Source organism: Pholis gunnellus (genome assembly GCF_910591455.1).
Source record: "Pholis gunnellus genome assembly, chromosome: 9".
Taxonomy (NCBI): domain Eukaryota; kingdom Metazoa; phylum Chordata; class Actinopteri; order Perciformes; family Pholidae; genus Pholis; species Pholis gunnellus.
The window spans coordinates 26,713,247-26,739,777 of record NC_136535.1 but is presented as its reverse complement, the minus strand read 5'-3'; the positions used below and the strand labels follow the sequence as shown (position 1 = coordinate 26,739,777).

At 40.9% G+C, this 26,531-nt stretch overlaps 2 protein-coding genes across 2 annotated transcripts; both read right to left on the bottom strand.

Moving 5' to 3' along the window:
- Positions 1-1,662: 1,662 nt before the first annotated feature.
- LOC306700808 (uncharacterized protein) lies at positions 1,663-4,004 on the bottom strand. The gene is made up of 2 exons (XM_079165929.1): positions 3,957-4,004; positions 1,663-2,609 (listed from the first exon to the last, which is right to left on the bottom strand). Exon 2 carries the CDS (start codon positions 2,581-2,583, stop codon positions 1,879-1,881), a length of 705 nt encoding a protein of 234 aa, XP_079022055.1. The 5' UTR covers positions 2,584-2,609; positions 3,957-4,004; the 3' UTR covers positions 1,663-1,878.
- Positions 4,005-4,587: 583 nt separating this feature from the next.
- Positions 4,588-26,435, bottom strand: LOC306700807 (interleukin-1 receptor accessory protein-like). Its single transcript, XM_079165928.1, has 12 exons — positions 26,027-26,435; positions 20,326-20,411; positions 15,498-15,693; positions 14,627-14,710; positions 12,949-13,156; positions 12,467-12,632; positions 12,286-12,357; positions 10,030-10,156; positions 9,621-9,769; positions 7,889-8,032; positions 6,768-6,911; positions 4,588-6,247 (listed from the first exon to the last, which is right to left on the bottom strand). Coding segments are annotated over exons 1-12 (1,833 nt in total). The 5' UTR covers positions 26,029-26,435; the 3' UTR covers positions 4,588-5,792.
- Between the last annotated feature and the right edge of the window lie 96 nt (positions 26,436-26,531).

Below are 26,531 nucleotides of genomic sequence, written 5' to 3'. Positions count from 1 at the left end.
TCTAAAGAATTATAATCCCTCAATGTGTTCACTTCCTGTTTCTGGTAAAAACAAGTTGACAAACTGAATGTAAATGTTCCCACATGATCATGAACCAGTCTGACACGGTCCTGGTCTACTCAGGACCGTCGAGTCTCACAGAGACTGGTGGACCATCAGGTCTGCAGGACTTCATACAGCAGAAGTAGCAGAACCAGAACCTCAACAACACAGAGGTGGTGACCTTTGACCTCTGTAGGTCCTCCTGCACGTTTCAACGTTGACAAAACGGCTCCACATGCTGAGAACTCGTCTCAAACTCAATAAAACCCTCACGAGTTCATCACAACATGTGACCAACGAGCAGAACGCCAGTCTGTCTGTGGAGCAGCCGTCAGGTAACGGTCGTGATGTCACACACGGTCGTGATGTCACACGGTCGTGATGTCACTGAGTTTGATCAGAACAGGATCATCAGTGACATCATTGATTAGATGAGAATGTAGTTTAAAGATTTTAGAACTCAAGAAAGATTATTTGTTTACATACAAGAATAATAAAGAAATGTTGATCATTTTCTTAATTATTGTCTTTTTTTATTCACAAAATAACCCAAAAGAACTGATCAGAGTATTGATGAGAGTACTAGTATCCATCAAACACTAATGATGCCCGTGCCTAATGACATCATCACCCTGGTGTTACGTCATATTTAGCAGCAGTTCACTGCACACAGTGGATGTGACCAATAAAAACCTTTGAAACTTGAACATTAAAAACAGCAAAAACATAATAAACATAATGTCATGATTAGTTATGAAATGAGTTAATAAAGCGGAGCAGCAGCGTACTGTGCCTTTAAGAGGTGAGAACCCTCAAACAGAGAAGAAGAGTTCAGCGGTGGAACGCTGACACCTGCTGATCTCAGACCTCAAGGCACCAAAATAAAACCTCCTGCATCTTATTGTGATCAGCGGGAGCGGAAATCAAACGACCAATGAAAGGAAGCCGTAAAAACCCTCCAAAATAAGACAATAAAAAAGCACCTTTGTCATAACTGCAGCTCACAAATCACCAGAATAAAAGCATCAGCAGCTTCTTAACGTTCATTTAAATCTCCACTTACTGACTGAACACGTTCTCATTTTTGTACTCACAGCAGCTGTCAATCATCTCACCTGTGACGGTATGCGTGCGCGTGGGTTGCGCGCACACGGAGCACTTCCGGTCCAGGATTAATCCGCTTCAACTTTGACCCCCGAGGGAGACGTTAAATAGATCCTGTTAGTTAGTGTGGAAGACAAACGGAATGGGACCAGTTCCAATTCTCTTCTTCTTCTTTTTATTTATGTATTTAAGATAACATACATATACAAAGTCAATTAATAACAAACAAAATTCATTAATTTGAAAAAAATATATATGTGTAGTTTTCTATCAGAAAACCAGGATTCATGAGAGAAACTTTAAATAATTGTTTTTATTTATCAAACAGACACCATGTCGCCATTTCAGACTTTTTGACAAAGGAAATTATGTTAATTAATTTTCATATTCATGTCACACTAACAGCTGTACAAATTCTGTTACAAGTAAACGTCCTGCCATAGAAATACTTGAGTAAAAGTACATTTTATAAAATGTACATAAAGTATTAAAAGTAGGCGAGTGAGACGAGGCTGCAACATATAAATGTATCAGATGTTCATGAAATCGGATTCCTGCTCTCCAGAGGATGAACCATGGATGTATGATGAGAATAGTTTCTCTCTCATCATGTTTGAATGCAGCATCACTGATTAAAGGCGTAGTCGGTTTGAGTCTCAGGGCGGGGCCTCTGCTTCATTCTAGCCCCGCCCCTTTTGTCATGTCGTCATCACTCAGAAGTTCTGGAGCCAATCAGCCGGTGGCAGGTGGGGAGGGGGCGTGGTCAGGGGCCGGGGTGAGGGTTGATCCAGGGTCGTGGGTGGAGTCTGGCATCGTAGTGGGCTCCGTTTCAGGGACCGGGTCCGACTGGATCTCAGTGCTGATGTCACGGGACACATCCTGCATCTCTGTCTTTACTGTTAGCCCCGCCCCCCTGTCCTGCACCTGACCAGTAAACCCAGCGCATCCTGAGCAGCCGGTACCGTGTTGAGACCACCCCTCCCAGCTCTTCGCTCTGCCCCTCCCTCTGGACGGGGCCAGCCGGTTTCTGCGGCTCTGATTGGCCGTGTCTTTCTGGTTCTGGTTCTGGTTCCGTTGGACTCTCTGCAGTGCCAAGGCAGCGAGGTCCGAGTGAGACGAGGTGCTGTCGATCAACCTCCGGCCCATAGCGAGCGGCCGGACGGGCAGCGCCAGCCTCAGCCTCAGCCAGAAGCGCGATCGCCGCGGTTCAGATCGAGTCCCTCGCCACGTCACGGTGGCGTCGGCGACCTGCCGGACCTGTGCCGCCTCCACGCAGGGCAGTTTGCTGATGGAGCGGTAAACCACGGCGACGATGGCGGCGGAGGCCCGGTGGCTGCGCTGGAGGTACAGACCCAGACGACACTCCAGGAGGCTGAAGCTCTTCTCTGCCAGGAAGTCGGGGCTGAGCACGAGGAGGAGGCGTCGGCTTCGCTGCATGGAGTTCAGGACGGCCTCTGATAGGTCTGCTGGAGGACAAACAGGAAGTCAGGAACAGCTGAGAGATTAAACTAGGGCTGCAACTATCGATTATTTTAATAATCGATTAATCTGTCGATTATTTGTTCGATGAATCGGATAAAAAAAACAAAAAACAAAAAAGCATTCATTTCCAACCCTTTGATCAAAAACAGAGCTGACAGTGCACATTCACAGAGCAACACATCTTAGACACGCGCGGATCCACTCAGTGTGGCGCTGCAGCCCCGGACATCTCGCGTGCAGCCCCGGACATCTAAGGGCATCACAGACCTGTTAATGCTCAGTCTCGTGAGGCTGAACGCCACTCGTCCCTCTAAGCGTGCGTCACACCAAATGCACGCCGCGTTCATCGCGTTTGGTGTGAACACACACTGTCCGCCATTAACCGTGGAAAAAACCACCTCTATTTCTGCTCAGTACGTGTTGTGGAAGTCCCAGATATCACGGACAGTTCAACGGCTTTCAGGCCGATAAGCCACGCCCCCTCTCCGGCGCGTCACACAAATAGTCCCCACGCATAGTCCCCGGCGATGAACGCGGATGAACACAAATAGTCCCCGGCGATACCGCCGGCGCGAATGACGCGAAAATAATACAAATCGCGTAAATCAACTTCCGGTGTTGTCATGGCAACGTTTATACGCCGGTCAGTGTCAGCTACAGAACCGGAGTCCTGTTCCGTTATTCCTGCTGCTGTGAACACTCAAACATCTCCGCCACTTATTGAGTGGCGTAATAATCGCGCGACACAACGAATCGATAATGAAATTCGTTGCCAACTCTTTTAATAATCGATTTTTATCGATTCGTTGTTGCAGCCCTAGACTAAACACCATGTAAACAAAGTACTGACGTCCACTATTTTCTATTACTTCTAGTACTACTACTATCACAAATACTACTACTCCAATACTATACTAATACTACTTCTACTAATACTAATACTACTCCTACTACTACTGCTACTACTACTACTACTATTATTAATACTATTAATCCAACAAAAACTACTAATACTACTAATACACCTACTAAAACTAGTACTACTAATACTCCTACTACTACTACTTTTAATACTACTACTCCTACTAAAACTACTAATACTACTATTACACCTATTAAAACTACTACCACTATTCCTACTACTACTATTTCTACAACTACTACTACTATTAATGCTATTAATCCTACTACTAGGCCTACTACTACTACTACTACTACTACTACTACTACTACTACTACACCTCCTAAAACTACTACTACTTCTACTACTACTCCGTCAGTGACCCATTATTAAGAGTAAGAGAAGGGTTGTTGAAGTATCAACAGACCGCTACGTTTCTTTTAACTTGTTGCGTTGTTTGCCTCCTCAGATCCATTGTTGTCGATGTAAACGAGCGATGAGATAAATAGACTTCAACCTTTGGAACTCTGCAGCGTGTCATCATGTCACCTGACGAGGAAACAACCAATCAGAGCAGAGATCTTTAAAATGACTTTAGTTCAGGACGACCCAGAGTTTTTCTTTTCAGTTCCGCTCCATTAGCAGTGAAGCTACTGCGAAAGATTCAAGGTGCTAGAAATCTATTTATCTTTGTTTCGTTTAGTCAGTGATAATTACTGCTCAAATATATCACAATTTCATCATCTTCATCACAGGTTGTGCTTAGTAAGGGCAGTAATAACTGCAATGAATGGCATGCTAATGTTCGCATTAAGTAATACTTATGTCAGCGCGCTGCTAGCTTGACTATAAACTGACATTTATATTTTAAAATGAAATGTGAATGTTTATGGATGAATGTTTTCATGTTAAACTTCTGGAGAGAAAAGAATAATTGTAAACATGATATTTATAACCGTATGTGCATGAAGATGTGAACATGCTTGTGTGTATTTGTGCGAATGGAAGGCATGAAATGAAAAAACCAAATGAATGATGATGACGAGCGATTAGATGGAAAATTAATTTATTAAAATAGATGAAATACTGTAAATGCAAAAATACAAAATAAAGCATGTCAAAGTGCAGGATGCATTCTCCCAGGACAATACTGATACATTATCAAAGATATTCTTTTTTTAAGAGAAAAATATAATTATACAATTATAATATACTTGGATTTATAAGTGGATCAGTGACCAAAAATAAAACAAAAATACAGAAAGTTCAGAGAAATTGTAACATTTTAAAGGATCAGAACAGAAAACCATCTTTAGCATCTCCAGATAGCTTTTCTAGCGCCCAGTTCATCATAGGATAGCTTTGAAGCTGATGACACACATTCCTTTCAGCCTTGGCTGTCGTTTCATCATATAAAACATATAAAACATATAAAACATATAAAACATATAAAATATATAACTGTTGGAATGCTGATTTAGCAACTTAGATTTCTTCCATTCGTTTTTTGGCACCTTTCTTCTTCTGCATTTTTTAAGCAACAAAAACTGTTCGATTATCAAAATGTTCAGCTCTTTAAGGAGAGGGGCGCTGTGACTTTTCATGTTTCTAACCTTTACGTTTTTGACTTATTAAGCTTTTTGCACATTTTTAAAAAAAATGATTTTTGGACATAAACATTTTTTTCAGAAAAGTCATTTGAAATTTCCACATTTTCAGCAATGTTTTGTGTTTCATTTCAGCTTTCAGCATTCCAATGCATTTTCTGCAGGAAATGCATTTCATAGTTTATGCTAACATGCTACAGTTAGGATGTCAAACAGAAGGCATGCTAACGTCTCAAAAGACAGGTGGACAAGTACAACTGTCCTAAAATGTTTGTCCTACTTCAGTTCTTTATATTTCATATTTATAATGTGTTGGTGGTTTCTGCCCTTTTTGGAGAAATGTTCAGAACACAATGCTCTGTAATCTGGACAGACGCTATAGTTATATATATTCATATATATATAAAATACGCTGTGGTAATCAATAGATGAAAAGTGATTGATGGCGATGATGAGACGACAAATAATACTGAAGCTGAAAAACAAAACAAATTCTTTTTTTACTGTTTTGTTGGTTTCTATCGCTTCGGTCTCTGGAACTGTTGATGACCGTTTCAAAGTAAAGGTTGAGAATGAATGAGGCGCCGTGCTGGTTCTGGTTCTACTCGAGCTCTGGTGGGGACCAGAACCTGACGCCGGACAGACGGTCGCCATGGCTACGCTCCAGAGTTCAGGACCTTCTGCGGGTCTTTGACGGTGTTGCTGATGAGGCCCGTTTGGGAGTTGGTGCTGTTCTGACTGTGCAGCCTCATCAGGCCCAACTGCTTCTCCTCCTTCTCCTCCTCCCTGCTCTTGCTGCCGACCCTCCTCACAGGTAGCTCCACCCTGAGCCTCTTCCAGAAGCGAGACGTCAGCTCCCTGGACTTGTCCCCCTGCCATCGGACCAGCACCAGGGCCACGCGGGCCCTCCTCAGCTCCCTGACCCAGCCCTGACGCTGGATCGGCTTGTACTGGACCAGAATCACCCGCAGGTGCCCGCCCAGCGCCATGCTGTCGATGCCGGCCTGCAGCTCCAGCAGGGCCTGGGAGCCCCGGGAGGCGTAACCCGGACTAACGACCACCAGGAGGCGTCGGCTTCGAGCCACGAAACCCAGAGTCTCATCTGTGATGGCTGCAGGGAGACAGGAGCGTTAATGAAGGGACGGATCCTTCTCAGCAGCAACAGTAGGAAGGAGTAGATGCTGTAATACTACCAGGAGTAGTACTGATTCAGCAGTACCGGTGGTAGTACCAGGAGGACCAGCAGTTAGTAATATTAGAAGTAGAATTCATAAATCACTCATATTTGTGTTCCTCAATAAAAATAATTAAAGAAGTAGTAGAAGTAACAGTAATAGCAACAAAACAGTAGTAGAAGTACCAAGAGTACTAGCAGTCCAAGTAGCAAAGGTAGAAAGGAGAGCAGCAGTAGTAATAGTAGTAGTAGTAGTAGTAGTAGTAGTAGTAGTAGTGGAAGGTGGTGATATTGCCAGTAGTAGGAATCTTAGCAGTAGTACCACTAGCAGAGGCTGTACATCTACTTCCAAGTAGTTGTAGCCTAAGACCTTATCGTACTGCAGTACTGAGTACTATACAGCAGTACCACTGTGAACTATACTGTGTACTTATACTGCAGTACTAGCTGTACTCACTCCCTCCCGGCAGACTGTCTCTGTCAAAGATACAGACTGAGTATCCGAGCTCGTTCTCCAGAATGAAGCGAAGAGTCGACAGAACAAACTGCTCCTCCTCGCTGTTCCTCGCGTACGAGATGTAGACGTCGTACTCTTTATCATCTGGACACACACACACACACACACACACACACACACACACACCAGAGGAAGTAGCTCAGTTAAACCGTCACGTCTTATTTTTACCAGTTTAGATAAAATCCTGTTGATCGTTTTCTAAATGTCAGTTTTTTGGGATTAAAATGAATCTGCAGACTTTAAACTTTCTGTCAACTGCTTTTTGTTCCTTATCACTGAAACTTCATGGTGTGTTCATTGGAACTCCCACATCTGATTATTTATAATAATAATCAATCCAAAAGGACAAACAATAAGTAGCAAACGTAGACGTCAAGAAAATATGATAATTTTAATTGATACTTGTTTAAAAATGTCCAGGAACAGGAAAATATCAGCCAATCTGTCTGCAGGAGGTTGAAATGTATGTGTACAAGATAAGAACAATTTCATGTTACAGAAGATAGAAATAATTAGTGCACAGAAATCCATATTTTGCCACCACCTCTATGTTAACAAGAGAAAACAGTGAGAGGTGAAAGTTTTACAACCCGTCTCTAAATGTAACAGTTCAGTTAAAAGCTTTGACATCAAAATGTTTTATTTTGAGTCGGTCTGTTTTGTGGCTGATTGAATAAAGTCTGGCAGCGCAATGAAAACGTTACAGTCGAACGTTTTAATAATCTAAATGCTCCGACTGCAGCCAGACAGAAAAGTTCATCATCATTAGAACAGAAGATTTAATATCAGGACGTAAAGAGTGAAGCGGTGGAGGTGAGGAGGCCAAAACAAAGCTGCAGCTTTATGACTTCTTCTGCTGCTGTGGTTTTCAATTCAACAAAAAGCGGCTACATCATATAAACCTGTTAATGGTTCATCACGTAGCAGCAAAACATATTATATAAATATATTATTAAATGAAATCAGTTAGTTCCTCTAAACAGCAGCTTTTTTTTAGACTTATTTGAGAATCCTAGAAGACGGGTTGTTAGCAGACAGACAGAAGAACACCTGTCGCTCACCTGTGTGTCGCTCATCGGTGCCGAACCAGTACCGGTAAAGCAGCAGCAGCTCCAACCAGAAGACATGATAGACCACGAAGAGGAGCAGCATGAGGACCAGAGTAACACCGAGACCACAACCCAGCTCTAAGGACGGCAACGGCACTGACGCAGAACAAACACAGCAGACGTTTAATCAACCTTCTTGTGTTTGTTTGTTGTTGGTGGTTACAAAAAAAAACAGAGTCCTACGATCTTTAGCTAAGCCTTCAGTTTAGTTGTAGTGCATTCATTTAGAAAACCCTGTATAAAAACTATAAAGTCACTGAAAGTTTAAATTTCTAAAAGTTTAAAGTTGCTGAAAGTTTAAGTTGCTGAAAGTTTAAAGTTACTAAAAGTTTAAATAAACTAAAAAGTAAAAAAATGATTTGTGTTTTGAAATATATTTGTGTAAAATCATATCCATAATTTCAAATGTAGTTAGGTATATTCACATCACTGAGTTTAAAGTTACTAAAAGTTAAAAGTTACTAAAAGTTAAAAGTTACTAAAAGTTTAAAGTTACTAAAAGTTAAAAGTTACTAAAAGTTTAAAGTTACTAAAAGTTCATCATCTAATGTTTTCAGCTCTTCATGCACGTTGTTGATAATGAGCTTCTTTGACTTTATGACTCGTGTTAAAACTCAATACCTAACGGCTCAGTAACTGTTCTCTGTCTGACTCGTGGTGAGACGGGATCTCACTATTAGGATCTCAGTACGAACACCCACAGAACACAAGAGAGATTGGATTTTCTTCAGTTCACGCAGGTTTATTTGCATCACAAAGAGTACAAGTAAGCCGGGCTGTCCGGACTACAAAAAAACGCTTCACAATAGTACTGCATATTACTTTATACCTCCACTCTACCCTGAGTCTGAGTCTCCCCCCCTTCGGAGATGTCCTCCTCTGAACTTTCACCTAGACAAAGTTACACTGTGCACCTCGGACAAGTCATAACAGAGGGTTTTTTGATTAATCATAGTCTCCTCCCCCACTCGTCTTCTCCTGATTCCGCCTCTGGCCGCCCGTCACAACGACCAGCTCGTCTTTTCCCTCCGTTAGAAATCTTGCCCTACTTGTTTATCTACGTCCTCCCCCCTCTATCTTCACCCGGGTTTCAAGGCCGTTCTGCTAGACTTGCTGTCTCTTCCTACCCCCTTCTGATAGAGCATCCTGTTCCTTATGCACACAATTGTGAAGTTGTTTTACAGATAGAACTTTGCATGTCCTGCGTGTCAAAAACTGTTACAAAGTTGAGGCGGTAAAAAGAGCACAAATACCCGGCCTCAGTGATGTGAATATACATGACTACATCTGAAATTATGGATAGGATTTTACACAAATATATTTCAAAACACAAATCATTTTTTCTCCCATAACGTCTTCATTTATTAGTCGGTTTCTGATTTTATCGATACACAAACTTTTACAATCAGAACTTGTTTCAATTAGTTGTTTTCCCACTCAGGTTTTTTTATGCACAAATTCAAAATGTGCATTAAAACATATGTTTGGAAATGCAACACTTCCTGCTGAAATTTCAAACTAAAAGCTTTTCAGCAGTTCCATATCACTCATCTGGTAAGCTTTTAATGTGAAACTTCTGCCGGAAGAGTTTAATTGACGGTAACTTAACGGCAATCAAAAAAACAAAGTAGAACTGTTCATCGCAAAGATAAAAAGATTTAAATCTTCTGAGAAAAACGCTCACCCTCCTCCTCCAGCTGAGCTCTGCGGGTTTCGAAGCCTCTGTCGTTCTTCACGGAGCAGTTGTACTCCTTGTGCAGGTCTTCAGACTGGAAGTCCTGGATCAGCAGCACGCTCTCCTCCTTCCGGTCCCCGAATTTGTAATTCAGCTGTCTGCAAACAAACACACACATCACGTAGAGCTCACTATAAAACTGAAGATTTATTACCCATAAATCCTGCATGTGTGACTCTGTAGAGACCTGCTGAGCTCGTTACTTGTTGTTGACAGTCATATAGTTTATGAGGGGGTGGGGGAGGGGATTCAGTTTCTTGCTAAAAAACTCTTTAACAACAGGGAAATGTTAGGGGACAGCTACATTTATCTAACAACACATCATATTCATATAAGAGACTACATATTTTCTTTCCACCTGTTGGTTTTGGAGAACCGATGCTGGTCGAGTTTATCCAACGTCTTCCCATCAACCGTCCACCAGATCTCCCAGGAAGAGTCGAGGAAGGGGAACAGACCTGTGCACACCAGGCGAACGTCTGTGTCTGAGAGGACAATCATACTTAGTTAGATAAATCAGATGAATATAGGCTCCAGTCAATAATCTGACAATTACAGTTAGTTATAAACATCATGGTACGAACACAATCCCACGTTATATTTAGTCTCATAATAAGATGATCAACATACAAGTTGTAGTTTATTCTGACTCAAACAAACACCATCCTGCTGCAAAGAATACTCATGTGTGTCTTTGGTAGTAGATTTGTGTTTCTTTGTAGTTGTTTTACGTCTCTTAATAGTTGTTTTGTTCCTCTTTGTAGTTATTTTGCATCTTTTTCTAGCCATTTTAAGTCTCTTTTTGGTATTTTTTGCATCTCTGTGGTTGCCTTGTGTCTCTTTGATGTTGTTTTGTGTCTCTGCGATTAGTTTTTGTCTCTTTGATGTCATTTTGTGCCTTTCTGCGATCGTTAGATTGACTTTCCAACTAAATAAATGTCCCAGTCACATCAAACAGAGGCTCTGGTCTAGGGGTCCCATTAAGCCTCAGATTGTCGTCTGATGCATCAAAAGGTACTTTTATTTTCAAAAAGATGAAATTTGTCACATTGAAGTCTTAAACTTTGGTAATGAACTCACCGTCACAATAAGAACAAAGCATCAAACAGTGAAGAACATGAAACACATTTCAGAGTTTAGTGCTTGTTTTTTAATATATTTAATGCTGCAGTATGTAAATCACTCAATAAATCTGATGTATTAATTAATACAAGTGACGTGTGTCTGTACACAACGAGTGTGGCTTGTTCCGTTTTATTGGACGAGCTCCTGCAGCATCCGCTAATTCTCTACGGACAATTAACTGTGTGAATGTCGAACCTCCTCCGATCTGCTCTCAGGAAAACCAATTTAAAAGCAGTTGTTGGCAGAGCAGGAGCCGCCTCTCCATCACTGCCAGAGCAGCTTTATGAGCTGAGAGTCCAGCTGCAGGTGGAGGACAATAAAAACACAGCAACACTGCTGGAGATCTGGAAGCACTGCAGTCACTGTAGGCTGAAAGGAGTGGTAGTATTCAGACACTCTACTGCAGTCAAAGTACAATGCTGGGAGAATACTCCACTACAAGTAAACTACAAGTTCCTGCAGAACCTCACTGAAGTAACAGTATATACATGTAATTAAAGTAAAAGTTTGTATAAATCAGTAGTTTTAGGAAAGCTTCTTTTTCCTCTCGTCCTCAACAGCATCAGATGAGAAAACTGATGTTTTTTAACAATGTCAGTTTAAATCTTCAGTGTGTTACAGTAAGTTAAAGTAAAGTTTGAATCATCTTTTACTTTCTGTCTTTTATAATTCAGCAATCGTTTCTGATCAATAACAAATTACCGCAGTGATCAGCTCTGCTGTACCACTCCGTCACTGTGACGACCGCATCCTTCAACAACCGCTGACTGTCATCTGCACTGATCTATGAGTCCTCAAGGACGTATAGTGTCCCCGTAATGTATGACACAGTCAGGTGTCCCCGTAATGTATGACACAGTCAGGTGTCCCCGTTATGTATGACACAGTCAGGTGTCCCCGTAATGTAGGACACAGTCAGGTGTCCCCGTAATGTAGGACACAGTCAGGTGTCCCCGTAATGTATGACACAGTCAGGCGTCCCCGTAATGTAGGACACAGTCAGGTGTCCCCGTAATGTATGACACAGTCAGGCGTCCCCGTTATGTATGACACAGTCAGGTGTCCCCGTAATGTATGACACAGTCAGGTGTCCCCGTAATGTATGACACACTCAGGTGTCCCCGTAATGTATGACACAGTCAGGCGTCCCCGTTATGTATGACACAGTCAGGTGTCCCCGTAATGTAGGACACAGTCGGGTGTCCCCGTAATGTATGACACACTCGGGTGTCCCCGTAATGTAGGACACACTCGGGTGTCCCCGTAATGTATGACACACTCGGGTGTCCCCGTAATGTATGACACACTCAGGTGTCCCCGTAATGTATGACACACTCAGGTGTCCCCGTAATGTATGACACAGTCAGGTGTCCCCGTTATGTATGACACAGTCAGGTGTCCCCGTAATGTATGACACAGTCAGGCGTCCCCGTTATGTAGGACACAGTCAGGTGTCCCCGTAATGTAGGACACACTTCTCTCCACTTACTCTGTCTGACAGTGTAGACCTGTTCTTTTCCCGGGTGGATGATGCTGGGTTGTTTTGGCAAATCAGGGTGAGCTGAGAGAATAAAAGTAATATTTTCAGTAGTAGTAGTAGCATTAGTAATAGTAGTATCATTAGTAGTAGTAGTAGGTAGTATTGTCAGTAGTAGTATGTGTTGTCTCACAGACGGCGCTGACGTTGATGCTCCTGGTGAAGTGAACTGTTCTCCCCGTCCTCTCGTACTGGACTCTACAGAAGTATAAACCCTGATAAGGTCCCAACATGAGGTGGATCTGGAGTTTGTCTCCTTTCTGCTGACGGTTGCTGGCGAAAGGGTCCTTATAACACCTCTGAGACACAGGACAGACAGGACAGACAGGACACAGAGAGAGAGAGAGAGAGAGAGAGACAGGACAGACGGGACACAGAGAGAGAGAGAGAGAGAGAGACAGGACAGACGGGAAAGAAAGAGAGAGACAGGAAAGACCCAGAGGCAGAACAGAGAGAGAAAGACATGATAGAGAGACAAAGAGGGAGACAGGTCAGAGAGAGACATGACTGTTGTAAATAGATGTTGCGGACAAACTAAATGTCCAACACGTCTCATCGTCTCACTAGAACTACTAATCCATCTATCAGAGACACGGAGGGACAGATTTGTCTCACGTGCGACCAGGTGACCTTCGTCTCTCCGTCGGCCATCTTGCGTGCGTCCTTCAGGTCGGGACAGTCGAGGACGCTGCCCGTCTGAAAGGCGATGACCGTGGGTGTGGGCGCCACGGCGACGGGAGGCTCGCAGTCGTGGTCGCGCACGACCTCGTCCGGGCGCAAAACCTTCAGACGGATGGCGATCTTACTGCAGGACGACTTGTTGCTACGTAAAAACAAAGAAAACATGAAGAAGAAAATGTAGGACGACTGGTTTCTGCAGAAGGAAACAGGAAGTGACTGCTGACCACACAGGAAAAGAAAACCAGATCTCTTCTTCTGCTGAATGTATTAAAGTCATCATCAGTGTTTTTCTTCTTCTTCATGAGTCAGAAACATCCGGCAGAGATCTTCATCAGGATGAAGGTCAGGTCACATCTCTGATGCTGCAACTGTGATGCACTTCCTGTTAGAGACTGATCTCCATCTACCACGAAGACACTGAGAGAGAGAGTGTGTGTGTGTGTGTGTGTGTGTGTGTGTGTGTGTGTGTGTGTCTGCATGCTTTACACAGCAGATAGTAGTGATCAGGTTTAAACATGGTTTACTTCTTTAATATTGTTTTTACACCAAAACACAAATGAAACTTTTAGTGAAAAGAAAGTCGACTTTCAGGATTCAGGATTCTTATATTATTATTAGTGCTGGGCAAGTAAACGCCTTATTATTGCGTTAACGCATTAATTAATTAACGCCGACAATTATTTTATTGTTTTTTCTTAATTACTATTTTGAAAGTGCCTTGCTCACTGGCAGCGGTGCAGGAAGTCTTCAGACTACGTTGATGCAGCGTGTAGGGAGAAGTATAAACAAAAGCAAGACAAGCTAACAGATGCTACAGAGACAAGCTAACAGATGCTACAGAGACAAGACACAACACACACATTGTGATGAATTATTATATATTATTATTATTATATTATATATTCTTACAATATTTAAACTGTGTTGTGAAAGTCTATCAGAGTTGAGAGTGACAGAGGGACAGACGTTGTACATGTTACTGCTGTATTCATACCTTTAACGTTAGCATAGCCTAGCTAGCACCAATAGATCCAAACTTCATTCAGAAAACAAGAGTTTTAAAAGTTGTTTGTTTGTCATCCTGCGGTCGGACCTGACAGAGAATAAATTCAAACATTTTACTAATCGGCTTCATTATGTCGTTATTTCTGCATCCTTTTTATCCGTTTACTGCAATTAAATCACAGCTAAATCAGTTTATTTTGGGGTTCATAGATCTGCAGTGAACCAGCAGACATGTGAATACAACTAACACTGAGAGCTCCAAACATCTGGATCTACACGTCAGGAGTCCTCCGTGTTCACCACCAACATGAATCAGTCTGCAATCAGCTAAGATGCAGCTTCGTGTTCTTCACCCCCCCCCCCACACAGAAGAGTCCTGCACAGAGACCAGAACCCCCATCCTCTCGGCTCTGTGACCTGCAGGGTCTCACTTCTCAGGAAATGAATCCTGCTCCTCTGGACCGCCGCCAGCTGACGGGTCTTGAGGACGCTCTCAGAGACACTTTAGCTGATTAATGTGGGAGGATTTTCGAAGCCGAGATCAGCAGAAGCAGATCTGATACCTGAACTGCTGATCCGGTCTGGACTTAATAGAACAAAAACCTACCTCAGCATACAGATGTACTGTCCCGAGTCGTTGGCGGTCGCCGGCTGCAGCCACAGTCTGTCTCGGTCTCTGCTGATCCGCCAGCTGCAGACAAGAAACCACATTAGACTCTGAAACCGGCGTAAATCCGATCTAATTAGAACTAATGTCCTCCTCACTAAATCGAGCCGCTCGCCTCCAAAACACCATACATCGTGTCTGGAAGGGAAATCGTTAGGCTGCACTTCATCAGTCAGTTAACTCTCAGAGGGTCTCAATTAGTCTGAATGATTCCAGGCTGCTTCTTCAGATGGAGACGGAGAGGTCCGTCTGTCCATCCGTCCTGGTTCTTAAGGTTCTAACTAGAATACAACCTCTGGTTCAGTAAAGTTCTCCAAAGCTTCATGTGTTAAAGCTGCATTCTCTCTAGTGTCCACCAGGGGGCGACTCCTCTGGTTGTATAGAAGTCTATGAGAAAATGACTCTACTTCTCTCTTGATTTATTACCTCAGTAAACATTGTAAACATGAGTTTATGGTCTCAATCTCTAGTTTCAAGTCTTCTTCAATACAGCATGATGTTCATTTAGTAAATGATGGTCCATTTAGAGTCAAACAGACCATAAAGCAGGGGATGCTTTAGGGGCGGGGCTACACAGTGATTGACAGGTCTCTACCAGAGACGTATACGGCGTCTCTACGTCACTCCTCAGTCCAGATATGGTCACTTCCTGTTCACTGGTTGCAAAAAAAAACAAGATGGCGACGCCAAATGGCCGAACTCAAGGCTTCAAAACGTCCAGAAACCAACGAGTGACGTCACCACGACTACGTCCACTTCCTGTAAACAGTCTGTGGTTCCATTGGACACTGATCAGAACTTCCCGTTGTACCTGTACGGGATCGGCTGCTCCAGGTCGTGGCCCTCGGGGACGCGATACCAGAAGAAGTTGTGTCCGGCGCTCTGGGTCGAGGTGTAGTTGTAGACGGAGGGGTGAGAGAAGAGAGGACAGGACAGCCAGCCGGCCTCCCCCTCCAGGACCGACACCGCCCCCTCACTGGACTCCCCCCAGTCGTAACACATGGGCTCTGAGGGAGAGACAAGACGGGTTCAACAGCAGCGTATCCATCCGCCTAATCCAAATATAACTCTGACTCATTAATGAGCAGTAAATTAAAGTTCAGCTCAGATTTGGATTCGAGCTGAATAATCAAATTACACCAGAAAAGAAAAGTTGGTACGACGTGTTGTTCGACCGTTATTTACATTTGGACGTTCGGTTGGTCCGCTGGCTCATCAGCTGTTTTGCCAAGAGACGTTTTTTAAGTAATTTGCGACTGTTGTGACGTGTCTCCGTGTGATCGGGGCCGATAACGTGCAACACATTTCCACAGCTAGAGTCGAACCGGCAACGTTGTGGTCGTGTTTGGTCTGTTTTTAAAAGGTGCTATATACATAAAGTTATTATCGTTATATTATGCGGCTTGCGTTGTAACCAGTATGAGGAACTAACTTCTCCTTCAGCCACAAGCAGCTTTCCACTCTGCTCCTGACAATTTACTTTTTTCACAGATTAGACCACTGAAGTGGTCCAGATGAACCCTGAAAGTCTCCCTGTGACCAGGTTAACGTCTCACATCTCAGCTCCTTTAACATTATTGTAAACATGGTTGTAGCCGACACTTTTTTAAAGTGCTTTGTTCCATTTCTCAGTTTCCGTTCACCGTCAGAGCCGTTCTTCATCATCTTGTAAAGTCTTTGACGTGATTCAGTGCTTTCGTGTCGGAGCCAAAAATCGAGTGGCTGTTGTTCTGAAGTTCTTTCATAACTCATGATAATTACATAATGATTGAGTGGACTGACGGAGGAGCAGAGGGACATGTCTCTCTCTCTCTGGGTCGTGTCCAGGTGGTTCAGCTCTGATTTAGAGCTTTTATGTGGGAATCAAACAGAGCTCGTTAACGGAACGATGTTGTTACACTTCCATCTCGTTAAAAGGCTTGAAGCTCGGAGGGCAGCTGCTCCATTAAAAACACGAACACCGAACACTTTCTACAGAGAACCAGTCGGAGAGAAGAGGAGCTTTATCTTTACTATAAAATGATGCAAAACATGAGCGCTGTCTGTTACAGTGAAGAGGAAGTCAACAGACTCAGGAGGTTCATGGGCTGAGCTCGACCTTCATGCTGATGCTTTATTTCTGTCAGGCTGGGAAAGCCTCTGAATTCAGAGGAACTTCTGATTTTACATATATTCTAACTACTTTTGTCGTTGCAGGTTCTGGCCGAACAGAAAGACAGTTTAAATGTGTACTTTGAGTTAACAACATACAAGGTGAATAAGAAATGTACAGAGTCAGCACATATTCAGTGACGGGGCCAGTTGGTGCAGAAGTAAAGACTTCAGTTTTATCAGCATTAAGGCCTTTATACAGCGGGGACGTGACAAATACACAACACAACATGCTAAATACTTCCTGCTAAATATTATGTCTAAAGCTTTTATTGTGAAAATTAAGAATGAAAGGAACGGATGTGCTTTGCGCCGCTTTTTGTCAAGGTTGAAAGAAGTAATAAAGTTTGTCTTCTTGGTTCGGACTGCGGAGCTTCTGTGATGTTGTTAAATGTATAAAGATGCATCTCGCTCTGCACAACTGGATTGGTTGATGCTTTTATTTGTGTTGCCTTTTTTGCTGCATCATATTATTGTTTTGTGTGAAAGTACTCACGACAGAAATAGTTTAAAAAAAATATTGACGTGCAAATTAATTTAAGCTGTAGATAATTATCAACCTGCCATTTCTATAGATGTGCATAGAAGTGAAATGATTTACCTTTAAAACAACTTATCAGGTCCAGTGGCTGCATGCCATTTAACAAGAAAAAGGTTTCTCGACTATTTACCTATAAATAGTTTTATTTATGAATTTTTAGGGAAAGCAACATGTACAAAGTAAACAGAAGAGGATCCAGATAAGAGCCGACTGCAGGGTGAAGAGTTGATTAGAGGTTAATTCAAGTTTGTAGAAGTTGGATGGACATTGGATGATTTTTAACAAACTCATTGTTCTCAATATCATAAAACTAAATTGTTCTTTTTTCCATGGTGACATCTGCTGAGGCTCATGGGTAATGTATTTATAACCACTCCACATGACAACATATTTATGACGAGGAAGACAAAACATTTGTAACTGATGACAATATTAAAATCCTCAAATTGGAAGAAAGACTAAAACGCCAACTGATCATCTGAATTGATTTGATTGACGAATGGTTTGTGTAATAAATCAAGTGTTCAGTCTTCAGCTAATCAATCAAATAACAGACCAGCACACTCCTCAGGTCTTAAAAAGGCCTCATTTATAATGGATGAGGAATTGATGGATGAAGACGATGACCGTTCAATATGTGATAATAATAGTGATGACTAACGTGTTCTTTATAGACAAAACCACAGACTCCGTAATCACTGATGCTGTTAGATACACATGCTGCATCACGTCTGGAAAGTAGCTCTTAAACTCCCCAGACCGTCCTAAAAAAAGACAATTTCACTACTTCAGAAATTAAAAACCTCTAACAGATCTACTGGAAACTGCTCAAAGATGCCAAGAACGTCATCGATCACTGGAAACCCGTCAACGTCCTTTCAAAATAAAACCAGTCAGCACTTTCAGAACTCGACGGTCATTTTTCATTATTTCTGACATTTTATAGACTAAATGATTAACAATGAATCAATTAATAATCATCAGATGAATAAATGTTGAAAATATTAGTAATTAAAGGTGCACCTCCCGAGTGTTTTCGTCGCCACGGCAACAATGTTGCAAAGCGCAAAATATCATTATTAAAGTTTTAACATTGTGCTGACAAAACAAACACAGCGCCCTGAAATGATAACAAAGCGCCCCTAAGATTAAAAATGGCCGACTTCATGTTACGTTGACAGACATTGTTGGTTCATCTATGTTTTACATTTTGTAGATCAAGGTTCATAAACAGGCGGCGCAATCCAGATATTGCAAGACCCGTACCAGACGTACATTTAATATCTTCTTTTTTTATATTTAATACACATTACAGTCATTTAGCAGTCGCTTTCATCCAAAGCAACATATAACATTCAGATATGTGTGTCATCAAGTTACGTTTCAGGCCGGTGTTGGGTCCAGAGCCTCAGCTTGAACACTGAAAGCCGGATTAATGGAGACCCTCTACACCTTGTACTGTGTGTGTGTGTGTGTGTGTGTGTGTGTGTGTGTAATTGACCTGTCAGGTTTTCCTGCCCAGAGTATTAGTCTTTCTATTAAAACCTTCCCCAACATCCATCCACCTCCTTCTCCTCCTCCCTCACTATCCATCCATCCAGCTACAGTAACAACCCCCCCCCCCCACACACACACACACACTCTACCATCCCCCCTCTACCTCACACACATTCTCCATCCAGCTGTAACATATTGTCATGCAGCTTTAGTTTTTGTATAAAAGCTGCTGTGTAATAAATGTGTCGCATGTTGCAAATATGAGAAAAATGTAAACAAAACTTTTACTGTCTTTAGTCCGCTCTGTGGCCACAGACGGGTAGTCCGCTCTGTGGCCACAGACGGGTAGTCCGCTCTGTGACCACAGACGGGTAGTCCGCTCTGTGACCACAGACGGGTAGTCCGCTCTGTGGCCACAGACGGGTAGTCCGCTCTGTGACCACAGACGGTTGTACGAATGTATGAATAAATATGACATACCTCATTTATTCTCATTCATTAGTTACCTTAGACTACAACTTTGGGATTAATAATAATAGTGTATTTTTCAGCTTAGTTATTATTCCTACTTTAGTTATTCATTTTAGACGTTTCTATAATCCATTCATACATCAACTCTATTTCTACAAAGTCAAAAAACACCTAAAAACCTACAATTTAAGATGTTTGCTGTTTTATCCTGCTTTTCTGATGAGCTACTTCAAAATGTGCGTTAAAATATGTTGATGGAAACTTATTATTACTCTTTGTATTGTGTGATACAATGTAAAGCTACATTAAACACATTCATGTTGGGGTAAAAACACAGTTTCCCCCAAAGGATTCATTCACACGTTTCATCTCATTTATCAGACCTCCCCCGCTCCTCCCCCGCTCCTCCCCCGCTCCCTCCCCCGCCCCCCTTTACTATCGGCTCCCCTCCTCACATTTATTCATACCCCCCCAGACTCTCAGACAGCGTTACAAATGACCTTCTTCTCTGCAGCTATCCTTTCTCCAGCTCTGGTTTTTAATTAACCCCACTTCTGCAGAGCTGCACCTCATGAACCACAGAGACTTTATACCTTCCATCTGTGAATATATATATATATATATATATATATATATATATGTATCAGTAAGATCATATTTCATGTCCCCTGAGAGAGAAATCCTCTGGTGCAGCTCTGCTCTGTTTGTTTGCGTTTACATGAGAAGTTTTATATTTAGGAACAAAACAACTCGACGATTCTACAAATTCAGAATTTACTGATTCACTGATTATAACAATATAAAAATGCTTTTCTTTCACCTTCATGTGTCCCGACATGTTTAAGTGCTGGTGAAAGTAGAACGTGGGTTGTGTGTGTTTTAGGTGGAATTCCCTCCAGTCAGCCTGAAGTGGATTTTTATTGATTCGTGTCCTCTAACGAGCTCCAATCACGACGCGGCTGTCACAGCCGTCACATACCTGACGCCTCACTGGACTGATTGACGGCCGGAGTAGCCCCGCCCACCACGAGCAGGAGGAAGAGGAGGGTGGAGATGAAGGACGCCCTGCAGAGAGACGGAGAGAATGTTTTATCAGAACGTTTTAGCTGTTTTTGATGATAAAATCTGAGCTAGACATAGTTTTCATTGATTTCTAGTGGAAAACTGTTTCTCTCTTTGTTCTTCTTCCATAAATGAGCTTCAGCAGCAGATTAAATCCGATTCGTCTGGTCGTCACGGGAGACGAGACGGATGATAACGACCTTCACCTCTCGTTCATCTCTTCATCTTCATCACTTCTCGTGTGACAGAAATGAAGAAGTTTTATTCATATAAACCTCACGGCTCCTCTACCAGCAATCAGCTGCTCTCTGTTGTGTTTGTTTCACATCAAACCGGATTCAGGAGGACAAGTGTGTGTACACACACATATACACACACATATATACATACATATATACATATACACACATATATACATACATATACATATATACATACATATACACACATATATACATACATATACACATATACATACATATACATATATATATACATATACACACATATATACATACATATACACATATACATACATATACATATATATATATACATATACACACATATATACATATAAATATATATATACACACACATATATACATACATATACACATATACATACATATACATATATATATACATATACACACATATATACATATAAATATATATATACACACACACATATACATACATATACATATATATATACATATACTCACATATATACATATAAATATATATATACACACACACATATACATACATATACATATATATATACACATATACACACATATATACATATAAATATATATATACACACACATATATACATACATATACACATATACATACATATATACATATACACACATATATACATATAAATATATATATATACACACACATATATACATACATATACACATATACATACATATACATATATATATACATATACACACATATATACATATACATATATATATACACACACACACATATATATATATACATATAAATATATATATATACATACATACACACACATATATAAATATATATATACACACACACATATATATATACATATAAATATATATATACATACATACACACACATATATACATATAAATATATATATATATAAATACATACACACACATATATACATACATATACACACATATATACATATAAATATATATATACACACACACATATATATATACATATAAATATATATATACATATAAATATATATACACACACATATATACATATAAATATATATATATATAAATACATACACACACATATATACATATAAATATATATACACACACACATATATACATATAAATATATATATATAAATACATACACACATATATACACACATATATATATATATATATATATAAGTATAGTATATAAACACGCACACATATATATATTAAAAGAAATTCTACCGGACTCATGAGAAACATTTAAATCTTTTCAGTTCAGGTTTCACCAACTGAAACGAATATTTTAAATCTGGAGAGTGAGTGAACGTTTCTTTTCTATTAGTTCGCTTCATCAAACCACAACGACAAGAAATCAACAGACGAGCTGGCCGAGGACGAGATGGACGAGGACGTTAAGAGCCCTGAAGAAGAGCTCAGTTTCCTGCTGCAGAAGAAGATCTATTCTTACAAAGGAAGTAAGAAGAAACTGCTGGTTATAATAAACAATTTATACATGAATCATCTTGTGAGTGGAAATATCTCAACAGCTCAGACAGGAAGAGGTGTGTTCACATTCCATATTTTAAAATAAAAGAACATTTGAGGTGGAGAGAGAGAGCAGACAGACGGTGAGATAATGTGGAGGATCAGCGCTAGTGGATCCCAGGAGGGACATTCAGAACCAGAGCTGCTCCACAACCCATCCTTCTCACACACACACACACACACACACACACACACACACACACACACAATAACCATCCAGTTATCTTGCCCCAGAGGATTCTGGGTAGTTAATTAGTTGTTTTCAGGAGCTCGTTCACAAACAAACACTCAGCATTTTTCTTCTGTACTGAACATCAACGCTGACGGACTTCTTCTTCACAACATTCATCTTCATGTTTGTCTTTATGCTGATTCAGTTTGTAGAGTTTAAAAGATGGAGATACGGAGCCTCATGAGGGTCAAACAACGAAAGGAAGGATGAGCAGTACAGACCCAGGAGAAGAGGAGGTTATGAACAATACGTCAGCCGTCGCCATCTTGTTTTTTTCTCAACCAATGAACAGGAAGTGACCATATCTGGACTGAGGAGGAGTGACGTAGAGACGCCGTACACGTCTCTGCTAGAGACCTGTCAATCACTGTGTAGCCCCGCCCCTAAAGCATCCCCTGCTTTATGGTCTGTTTGACTCTAAATGGACCATCATTTACTAAATGAACATCATGCTGTATTGAAGAAGACTTGAAACTAGAGATTGAGACCATAAACTCATGTTTACAATGTTTACTGAGGTAATAAATCAAGAGAGAAGTAGAGTCATTTTCTCATAGACTTCTATACAACCAGAGGAGTCGCCCCCTGGTGGACACTAGAGAGAATGCAGCTTTAACACGTGGAGCTCTGGCTCCTCTTAAAGAACCGGAGGTTTTCTTGCGCTCCACCGGTGCAACACACCGTTTTTGCCCGACCTGCTATAACTGTGTGTGTTATAACAGTGTGTTATAACAGCGTGTGTTATAACAGTGTGTGTTATAACTGTGTGTGTGTGTGTGAGAATGCAGCTTTAACATTTGAAGCTTTGTGTTTCCTGCGGTTTCACTGACATCATGTGAAGATTCATTGGAGGGAAAATAAACTGAAAAAAATAGGAGGTCTGGTGGTCTGTGAGGGTTTAGGACTCCGTCCCCCTTCTAATGAAGACTAACAACGTCCCAGAGTCCAACAGGAAGATAATAAACTCAGTGAGCTGCTGAACAAACAACCTGAAGACTGTGAACTAGAATCAATCAGCTGCAGGAGAAATCTGATCCACGATCAATAACATGGACTCATATCTGCAGACCTGTGTCCGTTTATCACAGCGGTTAGTAAGAAATGATCACAGCGCGTTACGGCAGCACTTCCTGTTTGTTTACATTTGATCAAACAGACAGAATTACACTTCTTCAGCTAAAAAAAGAAGTAAAACCACATATGATGATAAATGTTTATGATAAACTGAAGGATGAAGTGTTCCTTTACGTGTTGATGTTGAATGTTTGTGATAACCTGAAGGATGAAGTGTTCCTTTACGTGTTGATGTTGAATGTTAGTGATAAACTGAAGGATGAAGTGTTCCTTTATGAGTTGATGTTGAATGTTTGTGATAAACTGAAGGATGAAGTGTTCCTTTACGTGTTGATGTTGAATGTTTGTGATGAACTGAAGGATGAAGTGTTCCTTTATGAGTTGATGTTGAATGTTAGTGATAACCTGAAGGATGAAGTGTTCCTTTATGAGTTGATGTTGAATGTTTGTGATAAACTGAAGGATGAAGTGTTCCTTTACGTGTTGATGTTGAATGTTTGTGATAAACTGAAGGATGAAGTGTTCCTTTACGTGTTGATGTTGAATGTTAGTGATAAACTGAAGGATGAAGTGTTCCTTTATGTGTCGATGTTGAATGTTTGTGATAAACTGAAGGATGAAGTGTTCCTTTACGTGTTGATGATGAATGTTTGTGATAAACTGAAGGATGAAGTGTTCCTTTACGTGTTGATGATGAATGTTTGTGATAAACTGAAGGATGAAGTGTTCCTTTACGTGTTGATGATGAATGTTTGTGATAAACTGAAGGATGAAGTGTTCCTTTATGTGTTGATGTTGAATGTTTGTGATAAACTGAAGGATGAAGTGTTCCTTTATGTGTTGATGTTGAATGTTTGTGATAAACTGAAGGATGAAGTGTTCCTTTATGTGTTGATGAATGTTTGTGATAAACTGAAGGATGAAGTGTTCCTTTATGTGTTGATGTTGAATGTTTGTGATAAACTCAAGGATGAAGTGTTCCTTTATGTGTTGATGTTGAATGTTTGTGATAAACTGAAGGATGAAGTGTTCCTTTATGTGTTGATGTTGAATGTTTGTGATAAACTGAAAGATGAAGTGGTTCTCACAGGACAGATACGCTACAAACATCTGATGATCTTATAGAATATGATGCATTGATGTAGATTAAACCACCCATCAGGATGTAAAGGAGAATGTGTGATACACATTAATGCACAGTAATATTTATCCAGAAATTTCAAATACACCTTAAAATAATCTGTAACTCTACCCGTTTATTTTACAGATTTTTTCTGTATTTTTAGAAAACATAAAAATAGCAATAAATTATAAAAAATAGAATGTGAATATACATGTCTAATTTCAAATAAAACGAAAAATTTGCAAACGTGAATAAACATAACATTTCTATTATATTTAAGAAATAGTTTAGTTTTTTTAAACTGTTAAAATAAATTAGCAAATTTAAATCAGAATATCTCAAATATTAACTTCTAAATGAAAATGTATTACTGTAAATAAATTGTATAAATTAGATACAATTGGGAGAATTAACAGTAAATTATTGTTTCTGTAATTTCACATAGATTTATTTAGTAAAAACACTGACAGGAAACATTTTACTGCACAATCAATACTTTTAGCTGATAATACTACTATACTTCTACTTTGACTTCGACTTTTTGTGGAGTATTTTCATATTGTGTGTTAGTACTTTTACTGGTTTAAAGGATCTAAATACTTCTTCCACTGCTGCTATTTGTGATACTAAACACGGTTGTAGGATTTGTAAAAGGAGATCAAGTTCTTTGTTTGAAATGTTGTGTTTTATGTGATGAAGACGATGAAGACGATGAAGACGATGATGAACATTTATCTGCCAGGTTTTATTTCTAGTTTTAATCAAAAACAGACATCTGATGATTAGAAGTGTAACGTTCTGTCATGATGATGATGATGAAGGTGAACTGCAGCGTTCAGCTGTGTTTCTGCTGATCACTGCAGATTCAACAAACATGTGATTGAGATAATCTGATTATCAGACTGCATCGATGGAGAACTCTGTGTGGAGAAGATCTTCATTCTCAACATGTTCATTTCAAAATGCCTTCATCATCATCGAGACGAAATGTTGACAAATTTCAAGAGATATTACAAATGATGAGAGTCGTACAGTCAGTCCTTCAATGAGCGTCACTGGATCATTGGAATAAAACGGATTTACTACAGTTGTGATTGTGTGATTTGATGGAAGGCTGGAGGAGTGTGTGCATGCCGAGCTGTACAGGACATCATGAGATGAAGGCTAACGTGGAGCAGCGAGTAAGAACTGTTAGTAGAACCGAGGAAAGATTTAAATGAGAGGTTTTTAAATGACACTTTGCACTTATGGCTGAGTGAGAGCGAGCACGGTCCATCCTTTGATAACACGCTGCAGATGTTCATTTATCCGGATGATGTTCTTATTCAAAGCGACAGACAGTCAATAAAACCACAGAATCAACTTACAGCATCTACAATCTGAGTTACTGCTGCTGGGACTTACATGGACCGCTGGGCTGCAGGGTGCTCACGGTGAGTGCCCGGTGGAGAGGAACCAGTCGGCGTTATACAGCTGAGCGTCCCGGTGTGTGTGTGGGGGGGGCGGGTCCAGACGGGGGCGTGGGGTACCCCGGGTCTTTCAGCGCTTACCGTGTGACTGAGTCCCGCAGCACCGGGAGCACCGGGAGCACCGGGCCTCTGATGATTAACGGCCCCGTGTCAGGGGTCTCCGCTGTAAATCTCCAGGAGTAACGGCGGCGCAGCGGGGGTCCCCCGGTGGTCCCCCGGTGGTCCGGGAAGTCTTATAATCAACGAGCCTTAAGCTCGAGTCGCGTGGTAATGAGATAACTGAACTAACTGATTGAAGGGACTTCTTATTCCGTTATTGAATGTCTCGCTACAGGCGACACATGAAGAAGTGGAATCATGAGGAAGTAGAAGTTTATTCCGGTCGTCGCTCCTCCTCCGAACACGTTGCGACATCGATCAGTGATTTCACAACAAGCTGG